This window comes from Mustela nigripes, chromosome 2 (genome assembly GCF_022355385.1).
Source record: "Mustela nigripes isolate SB6536 chromosome 2, MUSNIG.SB6536, whole genome shotgun sequence".
Classification (NCBI taxonomy): domain Eukaryota; kingdom Metazoa; phylum Chordata; class Mammalia; order Carnivora; family Mustelidae; genus Mustela; species Mustela nigripes.
The window spans coordinates 54,357,019-54,376,563 of record NC_081558.1 but is presented as its reverse complement, the minus strand read 5'-3'; the positions used below and the strand labels follow the sequence as shown (position 1 = coordinate 54,376,563).

The window sequence follows — 19,545 nt, the reverse complement described above, 5'->3', positions numbered from 1 at the left end:
TCTCTCTCCATTTCTCCATATCTGTCTGCCTGTCCCCCACCTTGACCCTGGCCCTCCCCTGCCAGCTCTGCAAGGTTCTCAACTCCACCCTCATCACCTGCCCATCCCCGGGGGCCCTGAGCAATGCATCTGCCCCCGTGGACTTCTTCATCAACGGGCGGGCCTACGCCGATGAGGTGGCCGTGGCCGAGGAGCTGCTGGACCCCGAGGAGGCGCGGCGGGGCGGCAGGTTCCGCCTCGACTATCTCCCTGACCCACAGTTCTCCACGGCCAAGAGGGAGAAGTGGATCAAGCACCACCCCGGGGAGCCGCTCACCCTGGTTATCCATGTGAGTGCCCAGGGGTGCAGGGGAGGCAGCAGGGGAGGACATGGCGGGGCCGGGCTCCGCCATAGCCCTTGGTGAGCACCCCCGCTCTGCTCCCGCAGAAGGAGCAGGACAGCCTGGGCCTCCAGAGCCACGAGTACCGGATCAAGATAGGCCAAGTGGCCTGTGACATCCAGATCGTCTCCGACAGAGTCATCCACTGCTCTGTCAACGAGTCCCTGGGCACAGCCGAGGGCCAGTTGCCCATCACAGTGAGTAAACAGTGCCGCAGGTGGAGGTGGCCCTGGCCCCCAGCCCTGCCCCATCTGCTTGAGTGCCAACCCCTTCTCCACATGCCATGCCGGTGCCAAGCATTGTGCTCAGTGGATGAGGCGAGGGGAGCAAAGCAGAGCTTTACATCCCCACTTGACAGAGGAGGCCCCAGCACTTAGGGACCTGCTCCAGGTCAGTGATGGGTGTGGGATAGGCCTGATGGGGCTGGACCTTCAGAGGCCATAAGAAGTTGTCCCTGTTTTTCAGAGCCCTTAGTCTGAAAAATAATCGAGGGTTTTGAAGGGGTGGGGAGGTGGGAGGTTGGGGGAGCCAGTTGCTGGGTATTAAGGAGGGCACATATTGCATGGAGCACTGGGTGTGGTGCAAAAACAGTGAATTCTGTTACACTGAAAAGAAGTTTTATTAAAAAAAAAGTAAAAAAAAAAAAAAAAGAAGTTGTCCCTGTTCGACTTGATGCTCCCCCTGGAGTCTGGGCCTCCCCCACCATGCAGAGTCACAGAGGGGAGGGAAACAGGAGGAGGGCAGAGAGGGCCCAGAAATGGGACCTTTTCTATGTTGTACCTGCTTGCATGCCTCCTGGGTGGGGAGCTCCCTCCCTCCCAGGCAGCTGGTGATGCCCGGAATGGGCAAACTCTGACCAGAAAAACTCCCTTTCACCTGCACCCCGGTCCCAGTTATGCCCTCTGAGTCCTCAGACTTCGCCTGCTCCCTGGGTCCTTGAACAGCCCTCCAGATATGGTGGGCTACAGCCAGGGCCTGTGAACTGCCCTGTGTCTGGTTCCTCCATGGCTCCTGCCAGGCTATAATAATGAACACAGCCCCGTGTACTGAACACGTAGCCTCTCTAGCCTCTCATATAGCCCTCAGGGCAACTCGGGAAAGTGGGCGTGGTTATCTCTGCATTCCAGATGTGGCGGCTGAAGTTCAAAGAGGTTAGGTGTCTTGCCTGGGGCCCCAGTGCTAGGGAGGAGAAGAGCCAAGGCACAAGTCCAGGGAAGCTGCAGCCCCTCCCTCCACCTCCATACAGATCCAGGTTGGGAACTTCAACCAGACCATTGCCACACTGCAGCTGGGGGGCAGTGAGACGGCCATCATCGTGTCCATCGTCATCTGCAGTGTCCTGCTGCTGCTCTCTGTGGTTGGTAAGGAGCCCTTCTCTCATGACGCCATGCCAGACCTGCCCCATCTTGTCCCAGCCCCTCTGAAGACTGGCACATAGGAGAAAAGACATGATGGGCGGGGGACACAGCCTGCGCAAAGACCAGGTGTGCCCTGGCTACGGCTCATCCAGGCAGAAGTGGGTAGATGCTGGGGGATGTGCTGCCTCCAGGCTGTGGGCCCTGAGTGCCAGGCACAGGACCTTGGAACCTTGTCCTCTAGGTGCTAAGGAGCTACTGAGGAAACTTAAAAGAGCGTTGTTCAGGGAAGATTAACCTACATATTTGGTAGGCAGCCCCACTGTTAAAATAGTGGTTATGAAGGTGATATGGTTGATCCTTGAACAATGTGGGTTTGGGGTGCTGACCCTGCACAGTCAGAAATCCACAGGTAAGTTTTGATTCCCCCAAAACTTAACCACTGGTAGCCTCTTGTTGGCTGAAGCCTTACTGTCAACACATTTTGTATGTTACATGTGTTACATACTGCATTCTTAAAGTAAGCTAGAGAAAAGAAAATGTTATTAAGAAAGTCATAAGGAAGAGGGGTGCCTGGGTGACTCATTCGGTTAAGCAGCGAATTTTGGCCCAGGTCATGGCCCAGGGTCCTGGGATTGAGCCCTGCATCGGGTTCCCTGCTCAGCGGGGAGCCTGCTTCTCCCTCTGCCTGCCTTTCTCTCTCTCTCTTTCTGACAAATAAATAAATATTTAAAAATCTTCAAAAAAGAGAAAGTAGTAAGGAAGAAAAAATACACAGTTCTTACGGTATCTATTTTTAAAAATCTGTGTCGAAATGGACCCACACAGTTCAAACTCAGTTGTACAAGGTTTGGCTGCGTGTGTGTGTCTGTGTGTTTCCCCCTTCCCTACCCCAGAAAGGGACTATGATATAATACTGGTGTATAATCTTTTGTGTTTCATAATTTTTTATCTTTTAAATGTTTCACAAGTTAATGCCTGGTCATTGTGGAAAGAACTGAAAATGATAAAGAACAGAGAACAGAAATCACCCATCATTTTCTCACCCAGGGAAAGTCACTGTTTACCATTTTTTTACTGAATTATAATTGACATACATTATTATATTAGTTTCAGGTATACAACATAGTGATTCAGTGTTTTTCTTCAGTTACCATCTGTCACCTTACAAAGATACGACAATGTTATTGACTATATTCCCTATGTTGTACATTAGGTCCTCGAGGCTTATTTATTTTATAAGTGGAAGTTTATACCTCTTAATCCCCTTTACCTATTTCATCCAATCCTCCACCTCCCACCCCTGTCAACCCCCAGATTTTTCTCGGTGTCTATGAGTCCGTTTCTGTTTTGTCTTGTTCTTTAGATTTCACATGTGAGTGAAATCACATAGCATTTGTCTTTCTTTGTCTGACTTCGTAGCATCATACCCTCTTGGTCCATCCATGCTGTCACAGATGGCCCTGATATTTTTCAGGGCTGGGTAATACTTCACTGTATCAATACACCGTGACTTCTTTATCCATTTATCTATCTGTGGACACTTGGGTAACTTTATGTGTCTTGCCTATTGTAAATGATGCTTCAGTGAACCTAGGGGTGCATGTATCTTTTAGAGTTAATTACTGTGTTTTCTTCAGTTAAGTACCTACAAGTGGAATTGCTGGGCCCTAGGATATTTGCATTTTTAATCTTTGAGGAACCTCCATAATATTTTCCACAGTATGATGGTTGCATCAATTTACGTGCCCACCAACAATTTACCAGGGGTCCCTTTTCCCCACAGCCTCACCAACACTTGTTATTTCTTGTCATTTTGATACCAGCCATTCTGACAGGCGTGAAGCGATATCCCGTTGTGGCTGTGATTTGCATTTCCCTGATGATTAGTGATGATGAACATCTTTTCATGTGTCTGTTGGCCATCTGCATGTCTTCTTTGGAAAATTGTCTATTTAGGTCCTCTGCTCATTTGTTAATCAGATTGTTTTTTAGTTGTATGAGTCTTTATGTATTTTGGGGATCAACCTTTTATTGAATATATCGTTGGCCAGTATTGTCTTCCACTTATTTAGTAGGCTGCCTTCTTGTTTTGTGGATGGTTTCCTTCACCATCCAAAAGCTTTTTAGTTTCATGTAGTACCATTTGTTTATTTTTGTTGCCCTAGCCTGAGGAGACATATCTAGAAAAATATTGCCAGTACTGATATCCAAGAGCTTACTGCCTATGTTTTCTTCTAAACATGTTATGGTTTCAAGACTCACATTTAAGTCTTTAATTCATTTTGACTCTATTTTTATATATGGGGTAAGAAAGTGGTCTAATTTCATTTTTCTGCATGTGGCTGTCCAGATTTCCCAACACCATTTATTGAAGAAACTGTCTTTTCCCCATTGTGTATTCTTGCCTCCTTTGTTGAAGATTAATGAACTTGTAAGTGTGAGTTTATTTGTAGACTCTATTCTAGTCCATTGACCTGTGTGCCTGGTTTTATGTCAGTACCATAGTGTTTTGATTATAATAGCTTTGTAGTATATTTTGAAATCTGGGAGCATGATACCCTGCTTTGTTCTCTTTCTCAGATTGCTTTGGCTGTTTGGGGTCTTTTGTGGTTCCATTTACATATTGGGATTCTAGTTCTGTGAAAATTACCACTGATATTTTTTGATAGGGATTGCATTGAATCTGTAGATTGCTTTGGGTAGAATGGGCATTTTAACAATAATTCCTTCCAATGTATGAGCAGGGTATAACTTCCCATTTTTTTGTGCCATTTTCAATTTTTCTCATCAATGTCTTTTAGTTTTCAGAATACACCTTTTTTTACCTCCTTGGTTAAATTTATTCCTAAGTATTATACTCTTTTTGATGCAATTGTAAATGATATTGTTTTCTTATTTTGCTTTCTATTCAGCTCTTTATTATTGTATAGAAACACAATAGATTTCTGTGTATTAATATTGTATCCTGCGACTTGACTGAATTTGTTTAGTAGTTGTAATAATTTTTTTGGTGGTCCTTAGGGTTTTCTGAATATATTATATCATCTGCAGAGTGACAGTTTTACTTCTTCCTTTCCAATTTGGATGCCTTTTATTTCTTTTTCTTGCCTAATTGCTATGGCTATGACTTCTAAATGCTGTGTTGTATAAGATTGGTGAGAATGGGCATCCTTCCTGATCTCAGAGGAAACAATTTCATTTTTACCCCACTGAGTTTAATATTAGCTGTGGATCCGTCCTACATGGCCTTTATTGTGTTGAAGTACATTCCCTCTATACCCACTTTGTTGAAAGTTTTTATCATAAGTAGATGTTGGATTTTGTCAAATAATTTTTCTGCTTCTGTTGAGATGATCATATGATTTCTGTCCTTCATTTGTTTGTTAATGTGGTGTATCATGTTGTGTGATTTGTGGATGTTAATCTATCCTCTTATCCCTACAGTGACTCCTATTTGGTCATGGTGCATGAACCTTCTAATGCATTGTTGAATTCGGTTTGGTAAAATTTTGTTGCGGGTTTTTGGACCTTGGTTCATCAATGATACTGGCCTGTAGTTCTCTTTTTTTTTGTAATGTCTCTGTCCGGTTTTGGTATGCTGGCTTCATAAAATGAATTTGGAATTGTTCCTTCCTCCTCAGTTGTTTGGAATTATATCAAGAGGATAGGTAGTAAGTCCTTTTTAAATGTTGGATAGAATTCACCAGTGAAGCCATTTGGACCTGGACTTTTGTTTTAGGGGAGTTTTTTTGATTACTGATTTGATTTCATTACTAGCAGTCAGTCTATTCGGATTTTCTGTTTCATGATTCAGTCTTAAAAGATTGTATATTTCTAGGAATTGGCTCATTTTTTTTCACAGGTTGTCTGACTTGGTGTAGCCAACTGTATAGTATTCTTACCTTTTGTATTTCTGTGGTATCAGTTATAATTCTCCATTTTCATTTCTGATTTAATTTAGTCCTTTTTTTTTTTCTTGATGAGTCTAAGTAAAGGTTTGTTGATTTTGTTTCTTTTCAAAGAACTAGCTCTAGGTTTCATTGATCTTTTCTATTGTTTTTTAGTCTGTTTCATTTATTTCTTCTTTGATCTTTATTTCCTTCCTTCTCCTAACTTTGTGTTTTGTTCTTCTTTTTGTAGTTCCTTTAAGGTTAGATCATTTGAGACTTTTCTTGTTTCCTGAGGTAGCACTATGAACTTCCCTCCTAGAATGGTTTTTGCTGCGTCCCAAGAATTTTGTTCTGTTTTTTTTTTTCATTTTCATTTGTCTCTCTGTATTTTTTTTATTTCCTCTTTGACTTCTTCATTTACCCTTTGCTTGTTTAGTACCATTTTGTTTAGTCTCTACATGTTTGTGCCTTTTCCTGTTTTCTTCTTATAATTAATTACTGACCACAAGGTCAGAAAAAAATGTTTGATATTACTTCAGTCTTCTTAAATTCATTGAGGCTTGTTTTGTAGCCTAACATGTGACCTATCTGAAGGATATTCCATGTGCCCTTGAAAAGAATATGTATTTTGCTATTTTTGGATGTTATGTTCTATATGTATCTGTTAAGTTTATCTGGTCCAGCGTGTCGTTTAAGGATGATGTTTTCCTTATTGATTTTCTGTCTGGGTGATCTGTTGATGTGAGTTGGGTGTTAAAGTCTCCTGCTCTTACTGCGTTGCTGTCTATTTCTCCCTTTAGGCCTGTTAACATTCGCCTTGTATGTTTAGGTATGTTCAATGCATCGATCTTTACAAATGTTATAATTCTCTTGTCAGATTGACCGCTTGGTCATTATGTAGAGCTCTTCTTTGTCTTTATTATAGTCTTTGTTTTAGTCTATTTTGTCTGATGTAAGTATTGCTACCCCAGCTTTCTCTTCATTTCCATTCGTATGAAACTTGTTTTTCTACCCCCTTCGTATTAGTCTGTGTGTGTCCTTAGATCTGAAGTGAGTCTCTTGTAAGCAGCCTATAGATGGGTCTGGTTGTTGTTGTTGTTGTTTTTTAAAGATTTTATTTATTTATTTGACAGAGAGAGATCACAGTAGACAGGCAGGCAGAGAGAGAGAGAGGGAAGCAGGCTCCCTGCTGAGCAGAGAGCCCGATGCGGGACTCGATCCCAGGACCCTGAGATCACGACCTGAGCCGAAGGCAGCAGCTTAACCCACTGAGCCACCCAGGTGCCTGATGTTGTTGTTATTTTTAATCCACTCATCCACCCTATGTCTTTTGGAGAATTCAGTCCATTTATATTTAAAATAATTATTGATAGCTGTACTATCATTTCATTAGTTGTTTTTCGGCTCTTTTTGTAGTTTTTCTCTGTTCCTTTCTCTTCTCTTTCTCTCTTCCCTTGTGGTTTGATAGTTTTCTTTAGTGGTGTGTTTAGATTTCTTTCCTCTTTTCTCTTTCTTTTCTTTTGTGTATTTTATGTTCTTTCTTTGTGGTTACCGTGAGGTTCATATATAATATCTTAGGTATATAACAGTCTTTTTTAAGTTGATAGTAAATTAATTTTGAACAGAACTTTATGTTTTTACTCCCCCTCCCGTTTTATATATATATATATATATTTAAGACTTATTTTATTTATTTCAGAGAGCAAGACCAGGAGAGGCAGAGGGAGAGGGAGAGAGAGGCTCTCAGGCCAACTCTGCAATGAGCATGGAGCCTGATGCAGGGCTTGATCTCACGACACTGAGATCATGACCTGAGTCAAAACCAAGAGTTGGGTTAAACCAAGATGCTTAAACCAAGACCCAGTCACATCTCTCCACTGTTTTATATTTTTGATGACCACATTTTACTTGTGTATTTTATGTATCTCTTAACTAATTATCATATTTTAATGAATTTTCCTACCTTTGCCTTACCTTAACACTTGCTTTATAAGTGTTTGACCCACCATCTTTATTTCATAAGGTTTACCACTATTTTAAAGCACACACTATTTTATAAGGTTTAAAACACACTATTTTATAAGGTTTACCACTGTTTTAAAACACAAACTAGGGGCGCCTGGGTGGCTCAGTGTGTTAAAGCCTCTGCCTTCGGCTCAGGTCCTGATCTCAGGGTCATGGGATCGAGCCCTACATCGGGCTCTCTGCTCAGTGGGGAGCCTGCTTCTCCCTCTCTCTCTCTCTCTCTGCCTGCCTCTCTGCCTACTTGTGATCTCTCTCTCTCTCTCTGTGTCAAATAAATAAAAAAAATATTTTTTAAAAACCCCACAAACTATTTTTTTATAATGAATTTAAAATATTTATTTATTTATTTATTTATTTGTCAGAAGTCACAAGTAGGCAGAGCAGCAGGCAGAGAGAGGGGGGAAGCAGGCTCCCTGCTGAGCAGAGAGCCTAATGTGGGGCTTGATCCCAGGACCCCGAGATCATGACCTGAGCCGAAGGCAGGGCTTAACCCACTGAGCCACCCAGGCACCCCTTAAACACAAACTATTTGTGAGAAAGGGACATCAGCAGTATTTTCCTGGGTACTCCCAAACCCTTTACCATATAAGTTTCCAGCCCACCAGGGAGGAGAGGACTGTGGGCTGAGGGCACCCATCCACCTTCCCACACCCTGCCCAGAGCAGGTGGAGAGGAAGCCAGCAGGACCTCTCCCTCTAGGCCTGGGTCCTGTGCACGGCCATGTGCCCACCAATGTTTTCTAAAGGGCTTTCCAGGCCTGACCTGCCTCTCTACCGCCCTTAGCCCTGTTCGTCTTCTGCACCAAGAGCCGCCGTGCGGAGCGCTACTGGCAGAAGACTCTGCTGCAGATGGAGGAGATGGAATCTCAGATCCGAGAGGAAATCCGGAAAGGTACTGGGTGGGGACTGTGCAGGGCTGTGGACCTTGGCTTTGCCATCTGGGGAATGGGATTGAGATCCACTTACAGCTCCCCGGGGGCCAATCCACCAGGCTTTGCGGAGCTGCAGACGGACATGACTGATCTGACCAAGGAGCTGAACCGCAGCCAGGGCATCCCCTTCCTGGAGTATAAGCACTTTGTGACCCGCACCTTCTTCCCTAAGGTCAGCCCGCACCCTTGCCAGCCACCTCAGGGGCTCCCTGATCTCATTCTGAGCCATGCCAACCTAGAGGAAGACGTGGCTCCCCATGGGCCCCTTGAGCAGTGCGTAACCTGCATGCACGCTCACGGCAGCCTTGGCCACCTGCCCTCACCTGCCAAGGGAGGTGGCCCAGTTTCTCCCTTCACTTTTCTTCTCTACTTGTTTGATGTTTGATTGTCCATATGGAAGCCGGCTACTAACCCCACTGTGCTCCTGGGGTGTAAGGCCTGCTTCTCCCTTCACTGAGGGGATGAGCAGAGGTGGTCCACGCTGTCCTGGGCCCCTGGTGCCCCACCAGCCTCTCTCAGTGCTGGGTCCCTTTCAGGGGTTTTGGTCTCTGCATTTCCTTCTCCTGCCCACTGGACTTGGCCACAAGCTTCCCACCCCTCTTTGTGTTTCAGGGGCTACTGCCCTGTCCTCACCTTCCCTGGCTGGCCAGAACATGTATGCTGGTGGCAGTGGTCTGCCTCTTGCCCTGTGCACACTGCTCTCCACGCAGCAGCCCGAACGAGGCCACACCCATGGTCCTCGCTGGCCTCTCTGCTCTTTTCCCCACTCTCTGCTCAGCTTCTCTTGCTTCATCTTAAGCCTTGTGCCTTCTTGCATTGCACACCTTGCATCTAAAGGGAAGGCTCTACTCCTTCCTTTTCCCCCACAAAGCCCATTGGGCCACCCCTCCCTGTGTCTCTGGATCCCTAAAGCCCCTGGGCATGGCCTGCTGCCTCTCTTCCTTTGCTTTTGTTGAGCGGCCCTTGCCTGCCAGCCCGGGGAGACCACAGCCCTGCTGAGATGCTGGGGGGTGGTCTACCCCTACAGTGCTCCTCCCTCTATGAAGAACGTTATGTACTGCCCTCCCAGACCCTCAACTCCCAGGGCAGCTCCCCGGTGCAGGAGACCCACCCACTGCTGGGAGAGTGGAAGGTGAGTACCCCATGCATGTGTGTGCACACACACAGGGATGCCTCAGAGCCACCCCACCCCCCCAGGCCTCACTTTCCTGTTCATCTGATCCACTGATCCTAAGTGTGGGGAGTTGGGAGGAATCAGTCATTGCAAGACAGTGAGTCCATCCCAGGAGGCAGTCATGGAATAACCCCATTCAGGCTAGTTAGAGGTTCTGACTTCAAGCCAAGGAGGCAAGGGGAGAGGATTAGGCCTTTCTGGACATCCCACTCCACCTGCTGCCTAGGAAATGGAAAGCAAGAGGGTCCTAGGCACAGGGATACCTCCCTTGACATTCTCTGAGCCCCCCTTTCCAACTCAACTGAGCTATTATTCCCAATCATGGGGGGTTAAGAGATATCTGTCATGAAAAGGTGGTAAACTTACCATCCCAGGAGGCATGCACAGAGCCATTCAGGGCATTGTAGGTGCTGCCCTCAATGCCAGGCAGAGGCACCACACCCCTGCGGACAGCACCAATTGCTCCCGCAGATCCCGGAGAGCTGCCGGCCCAACATGGAAGAGGGAATCAGCCTGTTCTCCTCGTTGCTCAACAACAAGCACTTCCTCATTGTCTTCGTGCATGCGCTGGAGCAGCAGAAGGACTTCGCAGTGCGTGACAGGTCAGGCTGTGAGGCTCTGGGAGAGGGGCAAGTGCCCGCAGGAGGCCACACAGCCTGTCGGGGCTCGGCCTAGCTGGACCCATGCCGGGGGTGGTTTGCAAACTACCTTGCCTGCTGGGCAGAGGGTGTCCACCTGGCTCTGGGCCCCCACGTGCCTCCCTCTCCTGGGCCTGGGTGTCTAAGGCGGGGGCCCACAGGCACAGCGGTGGCTGTGGACATTAGAGAAAGTGGCTCTTTCTGCAGATGGGTTTGAGCTGCACTGCCCACCCAGGCGGACGTGGGGCCACCAGGTCCGTGGGGCCACGCCAGAGCCCCCACATCAGCCACGCCTTGGACCCTGGGGCTGATGTGCCTGTCCACCCGCAGGTGCAGCCTGGCCTCGCTGCTGACCATCGCACTCCACGGCAAGCTCGAGTACTACACGGGCATCATGAAAGAGCTGCTGGTGGACCTCATTGATGCCTCAGCTGCCAAGAACCCGAAGCTCATGCTGCGGCGCACGGAGTCCGTGGTTGAGAAGATGCTCACCAACTGGATGTCCATCTGCATGTACAGCTGCCTACGGGTGAGGCGGGGCCGGCCCACCCCCGCCCCCAGGACCAGCGCCACTGGGTAGCCCCGCTCCGCTGGGAGGGGTCCTCACGCCCTTTGCACAGATGTGGAAGGGGCTCAGGGAGCAGGCCCAGAGCATGCTCAGGCGGCTTTGTTCCAGATTGTTTTCTCAGTCGTCAACCCCCAATCCTGCCCCACTGCCTTGTCTTCCTTTGGGCCCCCGCTCGGTGTTCAGACCATAACTCAGGCCCAGTCCTAACCCTTAAGACTCCTCCAGGCTTAGAAGAGATGGAGGCGGAAATAGCAAATACAGAGCAATCAAGGCCACACAGTGGCCCTCAAGCTCTGAGGCCTTGGACCCCACTGGAGGGTTCACAGTGGCTTCCTGGAAGAGGCGGCCCTAAACTCTGGTCTGAAGGCTTTGTAGGAGGGCAGGAGTATGAGGCCCAGCCTGGCCCAAGACACTGTCCCGTCAACAGCCTGGGATTGGAGACCAGATCCTGTGTTCTGCTTCCACCTAAACTTACCCTGGGTGGTTTAGCAGAGTCAAAACTTGCTAAAGTTTGACTTGGGAGCCAGCTGATCCGGGGCCCAAGGCTAGCTCTGCTACTTCCTCACTGGGTGACCTTGGGCAGGTTGATGGTCCTCTCTGAGCCTCAGCAGTGAGGATGCTATCTCATACCGGCAAGAGTTGCTGAGATGACCAGATGAATGTACCTGCACACAGCCTGTCGTTTTCCGCCTTGGGAGTCCACAGAGACATTGGGGGTCAGGGACAGGAGGCAGGGGGAGGTGGGGAGAATGACACTAGGATCCCAGAGGGGGTGTTACCTCGGCAGCCATGGAGGTGTTGGTGGGGGTGGGGGACAGTGAAAGTGTTCCACATGGGGGCCACGTCATGGCCAGAGGCTGGAGGGCTGGACCATGGAGGGTGGGGCTGGGCTTGGCAGGCTGGGCCCCGGCCCCTGACAGCCCTGTGCCCACCCCAGGAAACTGTTGGGGAGCCATTCTTCCTGCTCCTGTGTGCCATCAAGCAGCAGATCAACAAGGGCTCCATTGATGCCATCACAGGCAAGGCCCGCTACACACTCAATGAGGAGTGGCTGCTGCGGGAGAACATTGAGGCCAAGCCCCGGGTGAGTTGTGCGGCTGGGCAGCCAGGTGGGAGCCCCCTCCCAGGCTGGCAGGTGTTGGAGGGATCCACATGCCTAGAGCAGCCTGACTCTAATCCCGACTCTGCCGCCCTGGGCAGGTGGTTGCCCTGCCTGGGGCCAAGGGTAGGGATGGGAAGGGCTTGCTGACTGTTTCCTCCTCTCTTGCGCAGAACCTGAACGTGTCCTTCCAGGGCTGCGGCATGGACTCGCTGAGTGTGCGGGCCATGGACACGGACACGCTGACACAGGTGAAAGAGAAGATTCTGGAAGCCTTCTGCAAGAATGTGCCCTACTCTCAGTGGCCACGTGCGGAGGACGTTGACCTCGGTGGGCAGGAGTGGGGTGACGGGCCTCAGCACTGGGCTACTCCAGCGGGAACTTTTTCCTGCTTTGGCTGCATATTCCTTTCACTCAGGAAATGTACGCTGATTGTGGCCCTGGGGACATGGAGATGATCAGACAAGGTGCCCATTGCCAGGGAGCTCCTGCTCTGGCAGAGAGATGGGTACTGCAGAGTGAGCAAGTTGCAGACAACAGTAAAAAGTATTCACGAAAGATGTGCTCAAGGAGTGGAAATTAGAGTGGGTTTTGAAGGATGAATAAGAGTTCTGGTTAGGCCAAAAAGCTGCCCTTTGTTCTGTGATCATAAGCCCTGTTCCAAGCACCAGGTTTTGATGATAAATGGGCACAGTGACTGACTGTTCAGAGCAGGGGGTTCCCTGGGTCTGGCATGCAGGGGCCGGGGTAGGCTATGAGAGGAGGTTGGGCAGGCACTCAGTCACCCGGAGCCTGGAAGGGCAGAGTCAGTACCTAAGAACAGTGAGAGTCATGGAAAGTATATGATCCCCTTCGCACATGGTACTTTTTCTTATTTCATCAGCAACAGTATATTAACAACCTCAAGGGTGAGGACGTTGCCAGACCTCCTGCTCTGTGCCCACCACAACCCTCTCCTCTGGATCTTTTTCCTCTTCTGCATTTTACAGATGGAAAAATAGAGGCTCAGAGAGAGGCAGGCTTGCCCTAGGTTCCACAGAGAGAGTGAGAGGCCTCTCCCTGGGTGGGCCAGGCTGGTGCTGCCCCCTCCAGCCTGTCCCTGTCCCTGACACCCCGTTCCCTGTCCCCAGAGTGGTTTGCCTCGAGCACACAGAGCTATATCCTCCGGGACCTGGATGACACCTCAGTGGTAGAAGATGGCCGCAAGAAGCTCAACACGCTGGCGCACTATAAGGTGGGGTCCCCAGCCCCACCCATCCCCCACTTGCACCCTCCCTAACCTCTGACCTCTGACCTCAGCCTCTCCCCTCCTGTCAGATCCCTGAAGGTGCCTCCCTGGCCATGAGCCTCACAGACAAGAAGGACAACACACTGGGCCGAGGTAGCACTGGTGGACACGGGGAGGGGGTCAGGCCAGACTTTGGCCCCTTCTGAGCAGCCCTAGTAGGGAAACCGAGGCTTCGAGAGGTAGGGCTGGGCCAGGCTCTGGTCTCCTTGTTTGGGGACAAGAACTGGGCCAGGCCCCTCTGCCTCAGTACTGTTTGGGTAAGGCCTGCCGCCAGGCCTCCTCAGGCTGGGATCCTGTGGGTAGCCAGAGAGAGGCCCCAAGAAGGCGGGATGTGGTTTCAAGAGGTCTGGGCCGCTGCCAGGCTGGAGGGGGAGGCTGGCATGCCCATCAGGGCTTTGGGCTATATCCCTGCCTTCATCCCAACCTCCATGCACACCCTCAGGCTCCCAGGCCTAGCTGCCCAGCTGCCAGGCATGGGGTCCAAGGCTCCTTTGGTCTCAGGGTCTTCTGCTAAGGTCAGGAGCATGATCTGGGGTCTCTCCCTGCCGTTAACAAGGTCTGGGTTGGCAGGAGCTCTGGGTTGGGCAGTGGAGAGGGTGAGGGCAGCCATCCTGTCCCCTCTGGGGTCTCCCGCATGCCCATCTGTTTCTCCTTTCTCCTGGTGGTCATCTCTCTCTCATGGCCTTTTTCTCTCAGTCTCGTTCTGTGTGTGGATCTCTCTTGCCTATTTCTCTTTACTGCTCTGTCTCTCTTTCTCTCACTTTCTCTAGGTATTGCTTTGGATCTCTCTGCCTCTCTCCAGTTTTCCGTCTCCATTTCTGTCTTTCTCTCTCTCCCCCCTTCCTCTCTCTTGTTTATTTATTGTGTTTTCCCTCTCACAGTGAAAGACTTGGACACAGAGAAGTATTTCCATCTGGTAAGTGCCCGGCCTCCGGCCCTGGGGGTGCCCGCCCTCACTGGGTGTGGACTTGGCTTCCTGCCACCCTGGGGCTCTGGGCAGAGTATTCCCAGGCCCTGGGAAAGGCCAGGGATTGGAGAGCAGGGATGGGTTCCAGAATCCCCCGCATCCCTTTTGCACCACAAAGCATCTGTGGAACCAGATGGAACCCCGTACCTGTGGGTCTTGGGATAGGACCTCCCACAGGACGGCCAAGGATGGTGCCGGGCACCAGCCACTAGACTGACCACTGTCCCGGCCTCCTAGGTGTTGCCCACGGACGAGCTGGCGGAACCCAAGAAGTCCCACCGGCAGAGCCACCGCAAGAAGGTGCTCCCAGAGATCTACCTGACTCGCCTCCTGTCCACCAAGGTGGGCCTGGCCTCTTCTCCCCCTCCCCTGTGTGCCTGTGCCTGGGGGTGGAGGGAGAGTTGGGAGAGCAGTAGGCAGAGGGCGAAGGAGGAACAGGCTCCTCACTGAGCAAGGAGCTCAACTTGGGGCTTGATCCCAGGACTCTGGGATCATGACCTGAGCCAAAGACTGACGCTTAACCAAATGAGCCACCCAGGCGCCCCCAAACAACTTCTGTATTAGCCAGCATGACAGGGCAGCAGAGGCCCAGAGGGGTTAGTCAGCACCCTGGCCCTACCAGCTCCCCCCCTCTGCCTCAGTATCTGGGTCAGTCCTTAGAATACCCCTGAGAAGAGGAGTTTGCTAACCCATTTCACAGACAAGAAAATGAAGGACCAGAGAGTTTAGGCACCAACCTGATGGTGCACGGCTTTCCCACTCACCAGCCTAAGCACAGAGTTGCCCACTCACTCTCCCCAAGTGGCCCTGGGCTGATGGCAGCCCCCTCACTCCTCTGCAGGGCACGCTGCAGAAGTTTCTGGATGACCTGTTCAAGGCCATCCTGAGCATCCAAGAAGACAAGCCCCCACTGGCTGTCAAGTACTTCTTCGACTTCCTAGAAGAGCAGGCGGAGAAGAGGGGAATCTCTGATCCCGACACTCTGCACATCTGGAAGACCAACAGGTTGGTGGGCCACGGATGTGTGGGCCGTGGGCGGGCAGGAAGGGATGTGTGGCTCTGTTGTTTCATTGTGGATGGCGCTCAGGGCAGGGGTTCAGAGCCTGGTCTCTCAGCCTGCCTGACTGGATTCAGTCCCTGTTTTGCTACTTCCTAGCTGTGTGACCTTGGGTAAGTCACTTCACCACTCTGTGCTTTACTCTTCTCACCTATAAAACCGGAGGGATAAAAAATAATCCACCTTAATTGTAAGAATTAACCAGAAGCATGGTAGTTTTGGCCTCAGCATCCTCTCTGTCCTCTACTCTCCTTAGGTGGTTACCATCAGCTTCCTTCTACAAATGAGAACATGAGGCTCACAGAGAAGTGCCTGCCCAATGTCAGGGGCAGAACCAGGCTCCAACTCACATGCTCTGACTCCCCTACCCTGTTCGTAGCCTTCCTCTAAGGCTTGTCTTTCTTAGCTTTCTGGGTTGCAGAACCCCACAACTTGTTGAGAACTGAAGCCTGAACTTTAGGAGAAGTGACACAGCCTAGAAGTTTCTGCGTGGTTGCAGGGGCTTCTCTGAGCTCTTGGTGGGGAGGGTGTCCATGCACGCCAGATTGCTGAGTCACTGGGTGGCCCTGGGGGTGGGGGTTTTGCCAATCTTCTCTGGCGTCCGGAGGCCAAGGCCAAAAATCCAGACCCCACCCTTCCCCAGCCCTTTCTGGCTGCTCCGTGGCCCCAGCTAATATGGACTTCCTACTGCCGTGCAAGGGCTGGAAGGAGGAGCCGTGTGCTGCTAGGCAGGGCGGGGGTGGGAGGGTTCTTCTAATGAGAACCAGGACCGGGTTTGAGGCTTCCTTGTGAGAACAGAAGGCGCTGTGGGAGCTGGGGGGCAGGCGTGCAGGTAGCCTGGCCTGCTGCAGGCCGCAACCTCGGCTCAGGGCCTCTCCACCACCCCAGCCAGAAGGGATGGTCTTCAGCGCCCTTTGCGAATGAGCAAACTGAGGCTCCATCTTGGGTTGAAGCTTCTCTGGCCTGCAGGGGAAAGCAAGCCTGTCCTTGGCGCCTGGCTGCCTCCCTCCTGTGACCCCCCCCCCCAGCAACCACTTCTTCACTGCCCCATGCTCTGGGTGGGCTCATGGTGCCTCCATCACCCCCTCCCACAGCCTTCCTCTCCGGTTCTGGGTGAACATCCTGAAAAACCCCCAGTTTGTCTTCGACATCGACAAGACGGACCACATTGATGCCTGCCTGTCCGTCATTGCTCAGGCTTTCATTGATGCCTGCTCCATCTCTGACCTGCAGCTGGGCAAGGTCTGCGGCTCCGGGGCTGACTGCCCACGGGCTGGGCGGGGAGACAGGGCCACAGTGGGGCACGGGGTCTCGGATCTTTTGGGGGGGGGGACCCAAGGAGCTCAGGCATGCTTCCAGCTGGGGCGTCTAGTCTCCCAGAACCTGGCCCTTGTCAGAAACCTGCACCCGCCTCAGCTGTGCTCACCACCACCTCTCACCATCTGGGCCCTAGAGCCAGACCCTGGGACACCCTTATCCATGTGGGAAACCAGCGTGGGCAGGTGCGACATCTTGAGAGCCAGCCAGTCTCCAGCAGCTGTCCTGCTGGTCAGGAGCCCTGCAAGTGGTCACTGAGTAACAGTGGGGGTGGAGGGGACAGGTGACCAAGACCTCTGAGCTGCACACAGGAGGGATAGCCCCAAGACCTCTGTGGGGAGAGGATCCGGCTGGCTTTTGAGTGGGGAGAGGATGGAGAACAGTCTTCTAGGCAGAGGGACCTACCTGGCCAAGGGCAGGGAGATATGAAAGCCTGGATGCTGGGAACATTGAGGAGATGGTCTGATGAGACCCAGCGCTGCAGGATGGTGGGTACATGACCCTGCCTCTCCACCAGCCCCGGACTTTCCAAGGCTGAGAGAGGGAGAGAAATAGAATGCCCTCACTTCTCACATACAGTCTCCGCAGACAGGATGCCTATGACAAAGCCTTGCAAGTATACTTGGCACGTTTGGCTTTCGGGCATTGGAAACCTACAGTGGGAAATATTCCACTGAGCCAGCAATCAGGCTTCCAGCAACCTTAGCCACCAAGACCCACAGCCCTAAGCAAGGATCCAAATGAAACAGCTTGTGTGCAACACAGAGCTGGCCTACAGCCTGTGCACTTTCCCCCCAAAAGAAGCAGGTCCCCCTGCTTCAGGTCATTCCCAACAGTGTCCTAGAAAATAGGGCAGGAGTTCCGTGCCAAAGGGCAGCCTGGGGAGGGGTGGGGAGGAAGAGCCCTGGCCTGGACTGAAGCCGGCTGTGATGGGGCTATTGGTGTGGCCATGGGGACCTGGGTTGGGCCAGAAGCAGACAGGTCTGTCTGGTCTCCATTGGCCACCTCATCCCTGCCCCTCCTCTCTGCCCAGGATTCGCCCACCAACAAGCTCCTGTATGCCAAGGAGATCCCTGAGTACCGGAAGATCGTGCAGCGCTACTACAAGCAGATCCATGACATGACTCCGCTCAGCGAGCAGGAGATGAACGCACACCTGGCCGAGGAGTCGCGGGTGCGGCTGGCGCTGGATGGGCTTGTGGGTGTGGGGTTGGGGGTCGCAGACTTCCAGGGAGAGGCTGGAAGAAGCTGGGGGTTTGTGTATCACCCCCCAGGCTGGGCTGGTCTCCAGGGGTCAGCTCACCACCCCTTCCCCACTCCCCCCTCCTTCCTCCTAGAAATACCAGAACGAGTTCAACACCAACGTGGCCATGGCTGAGATTTACAAATACGCCAAGAGGTATCGCCCGCAGGTGGGTCCCTGACAGGAGGCACGTACTCTGGGGCCCACGGTGACCCCCACGAAGCCCTGCCCACCTCCCCTCTGCTCAGGGAAGCCCCAGAAGAGGCTCCTGCTCAGGGACTCACCTGCCGGTGGCGAACTATTGCAATCAGGCAGTGTTGTCCCCCCATCTTCTGTGGCAGGGGCTGTAGGGGCCTCTGGGGCCAGGGCCATGGGCTGGGGCCCAGCTGTTCCTTGCTTCCCTCTCAGATCATGACGGCCCTGGAGGCAAACCCCACGGCCCGGAGGACCCAGCTGCAGCACAAGTTTGAGCAGGTGGTGGCTCTGATGGAGGACAACATCTACGAGTGCTACAGCGAGGCCTGAGCCTGGGGACGCGCACGACCGTGACCGCACTTTGTGCCCCGTGCCTCGGACTCTGGCTGGGGAAGGACTGAGCAGGGTCGGCTTCGGGGAGGCTGGGGGGGCGTGGGCAGGAAGGGGCTTCTCTGCGCCAGGCAGAGGAGTCCCCAGCCCCGAGCCCCTTGGGCACTTCTGTCCCCTCCCACCAGCCCCCAGACCTGATCTCTGGGTTGGGGACCTGAAAGGCACAGCCCACCCCTGGTAAGGCTCCCACCCGCCCCCAAGCACAGCCTGGATGGAACCCCACCCCCCCAGCTCTGCCACCACCACCGCTGCTGTGAGCCCCACCACCCAGGGCCCAGGGCCCTCCACCGGAGATGAGCCCCTGGCCCCCAGGCCCCAGCCAGAAACACTACCTCATCCCATGTGGCGGAGAGGAGGCCTCCTTGAGCCAGCCCTCGAGTGGTTTCTGCTTCAACCATCAAAATGTTCCCTCTATCTTTGATCACCCAGAGAGGATCCTGGCAACGCATGGTTCCCGGCGGCGTCAGATGTCGGTCGCTGGAGCGGCTGCCCATGGGCAGGCTCCGTGGGCTCTTCCCCCACCAGCTGGGTGGGCAGAGCACGAGGGGACAGGTGCTGAGCGCTGCTGGGCTGCAGGGAGGGAGAGGGGCTTATGTTGTACCAAGGCTGTAGCTGGGCTACTTGATCTTGCTGGAAGTGTTTCTAAAGATAGCACCACTTTTTTTTTTTTTAAAGCTTTTATATATTAAAAAACTTATCACGCGCCAACTGTGAATAGCTGCCGCTTGTGCAGAGGACCTGGGGAGGGGTCCCCAGGGGCTCTCACCACAACACTGGAAAGGACTGTTCCAGAGAACAGGCAGACCTGGCAGAGAACCCCCCCCCCCCCAACACCCAAGGCCATGAAAAAAAAATATCACCCATTCTGTTCCTGTGAGAAGCCACCCTCCGTGGCTGGGCCGGCTCCCCCTGCAGCACACCCAGCCAGTGCTGGGACTGGCTCCAAGCCTGTGGGAGTTGGGCTGGAGGGGGTGGCTGGGACGCTCTGGAACCTTCTTTATAATAAAAGCCTGATGGGAAAACCT

The 19,545-nt window shown here is 52.0% G+C and overlaps 1 protein-coding gene across 2 annotated transcripts in view; it reads left to right on the top strand.

Annotated features, from left to right (window-relative positions):
* Positions 1-19,545, top strand: part of PLXND1 (plexin D1) — a 57,448-nt gene extending 37,903 nt beyond the window's left edge. Inside the window, exons 18-36 of one of the 2 annotated variants that reach the window (XM_059390381.1) lie at positions 66-329; positions 428-577; positions 1,627-1,741; positions 8,437-8,544; positions 8,644-8,756; positions 9,654-9,716; positions 10,230-10,360; positions 10,727-10,925; positions 11,902-12,048; positions 12,237-12,393; positions 13,194-13,297; positions 13,381-13,444; positions 14,233-14,267; positions 14,556-14,660; positions 15,160-15,323; positions 16,470-16,617; positions 17,726-17,866; positions 18,030-18,104; positions 18,344-19,545. In XM_059390381.1, the coding sequence (XP_059246364.1) occupies positions 66-329; positions 428-577; positions 1,627-1,741; positions 8,437-8,544; positions 8,644-8,756; positions 9,654-9,716; positions 10,230-10,360; positions 10,727-10,925; positions 11,902-12,048; positions 12,237-12,393; positions 13,194-13,297; positions 13,381-13,444; positions 14,233-14,267; positions 14,556-14,660; positions 15,160-15,323; positions 16,470-16,617; positions 17,726-17,866; positions 18,030-18,104; positions 18,344-18,460 (2,400 nt within the window). In that variant the 3' untranslated portion in view covers positions 18,461-19,545. Of the gene's footprint in view, positions 1-65; positions 330-427; positions 578-1,626; positions 1,742-8,436; positions 8,545-8,643; positions 8,757-9,611; positions 9,717-10,229; positions 10,361-10,726; positions 10,926-11,901; positions 12,049-12,236; positions 12,394-13,193; positions 13,298-13,380; positions 13,445-14,232; positions 14,268-14,555; positions 14,661-15,159; positions 15,324-16,469; positions 16,618-17,725; positions 17,867-18,029; positions 18,105-18,343 lie in introns of both variants that reach the window. The other variant, XM_059390380.1, reaches the window with a different exon arrangement.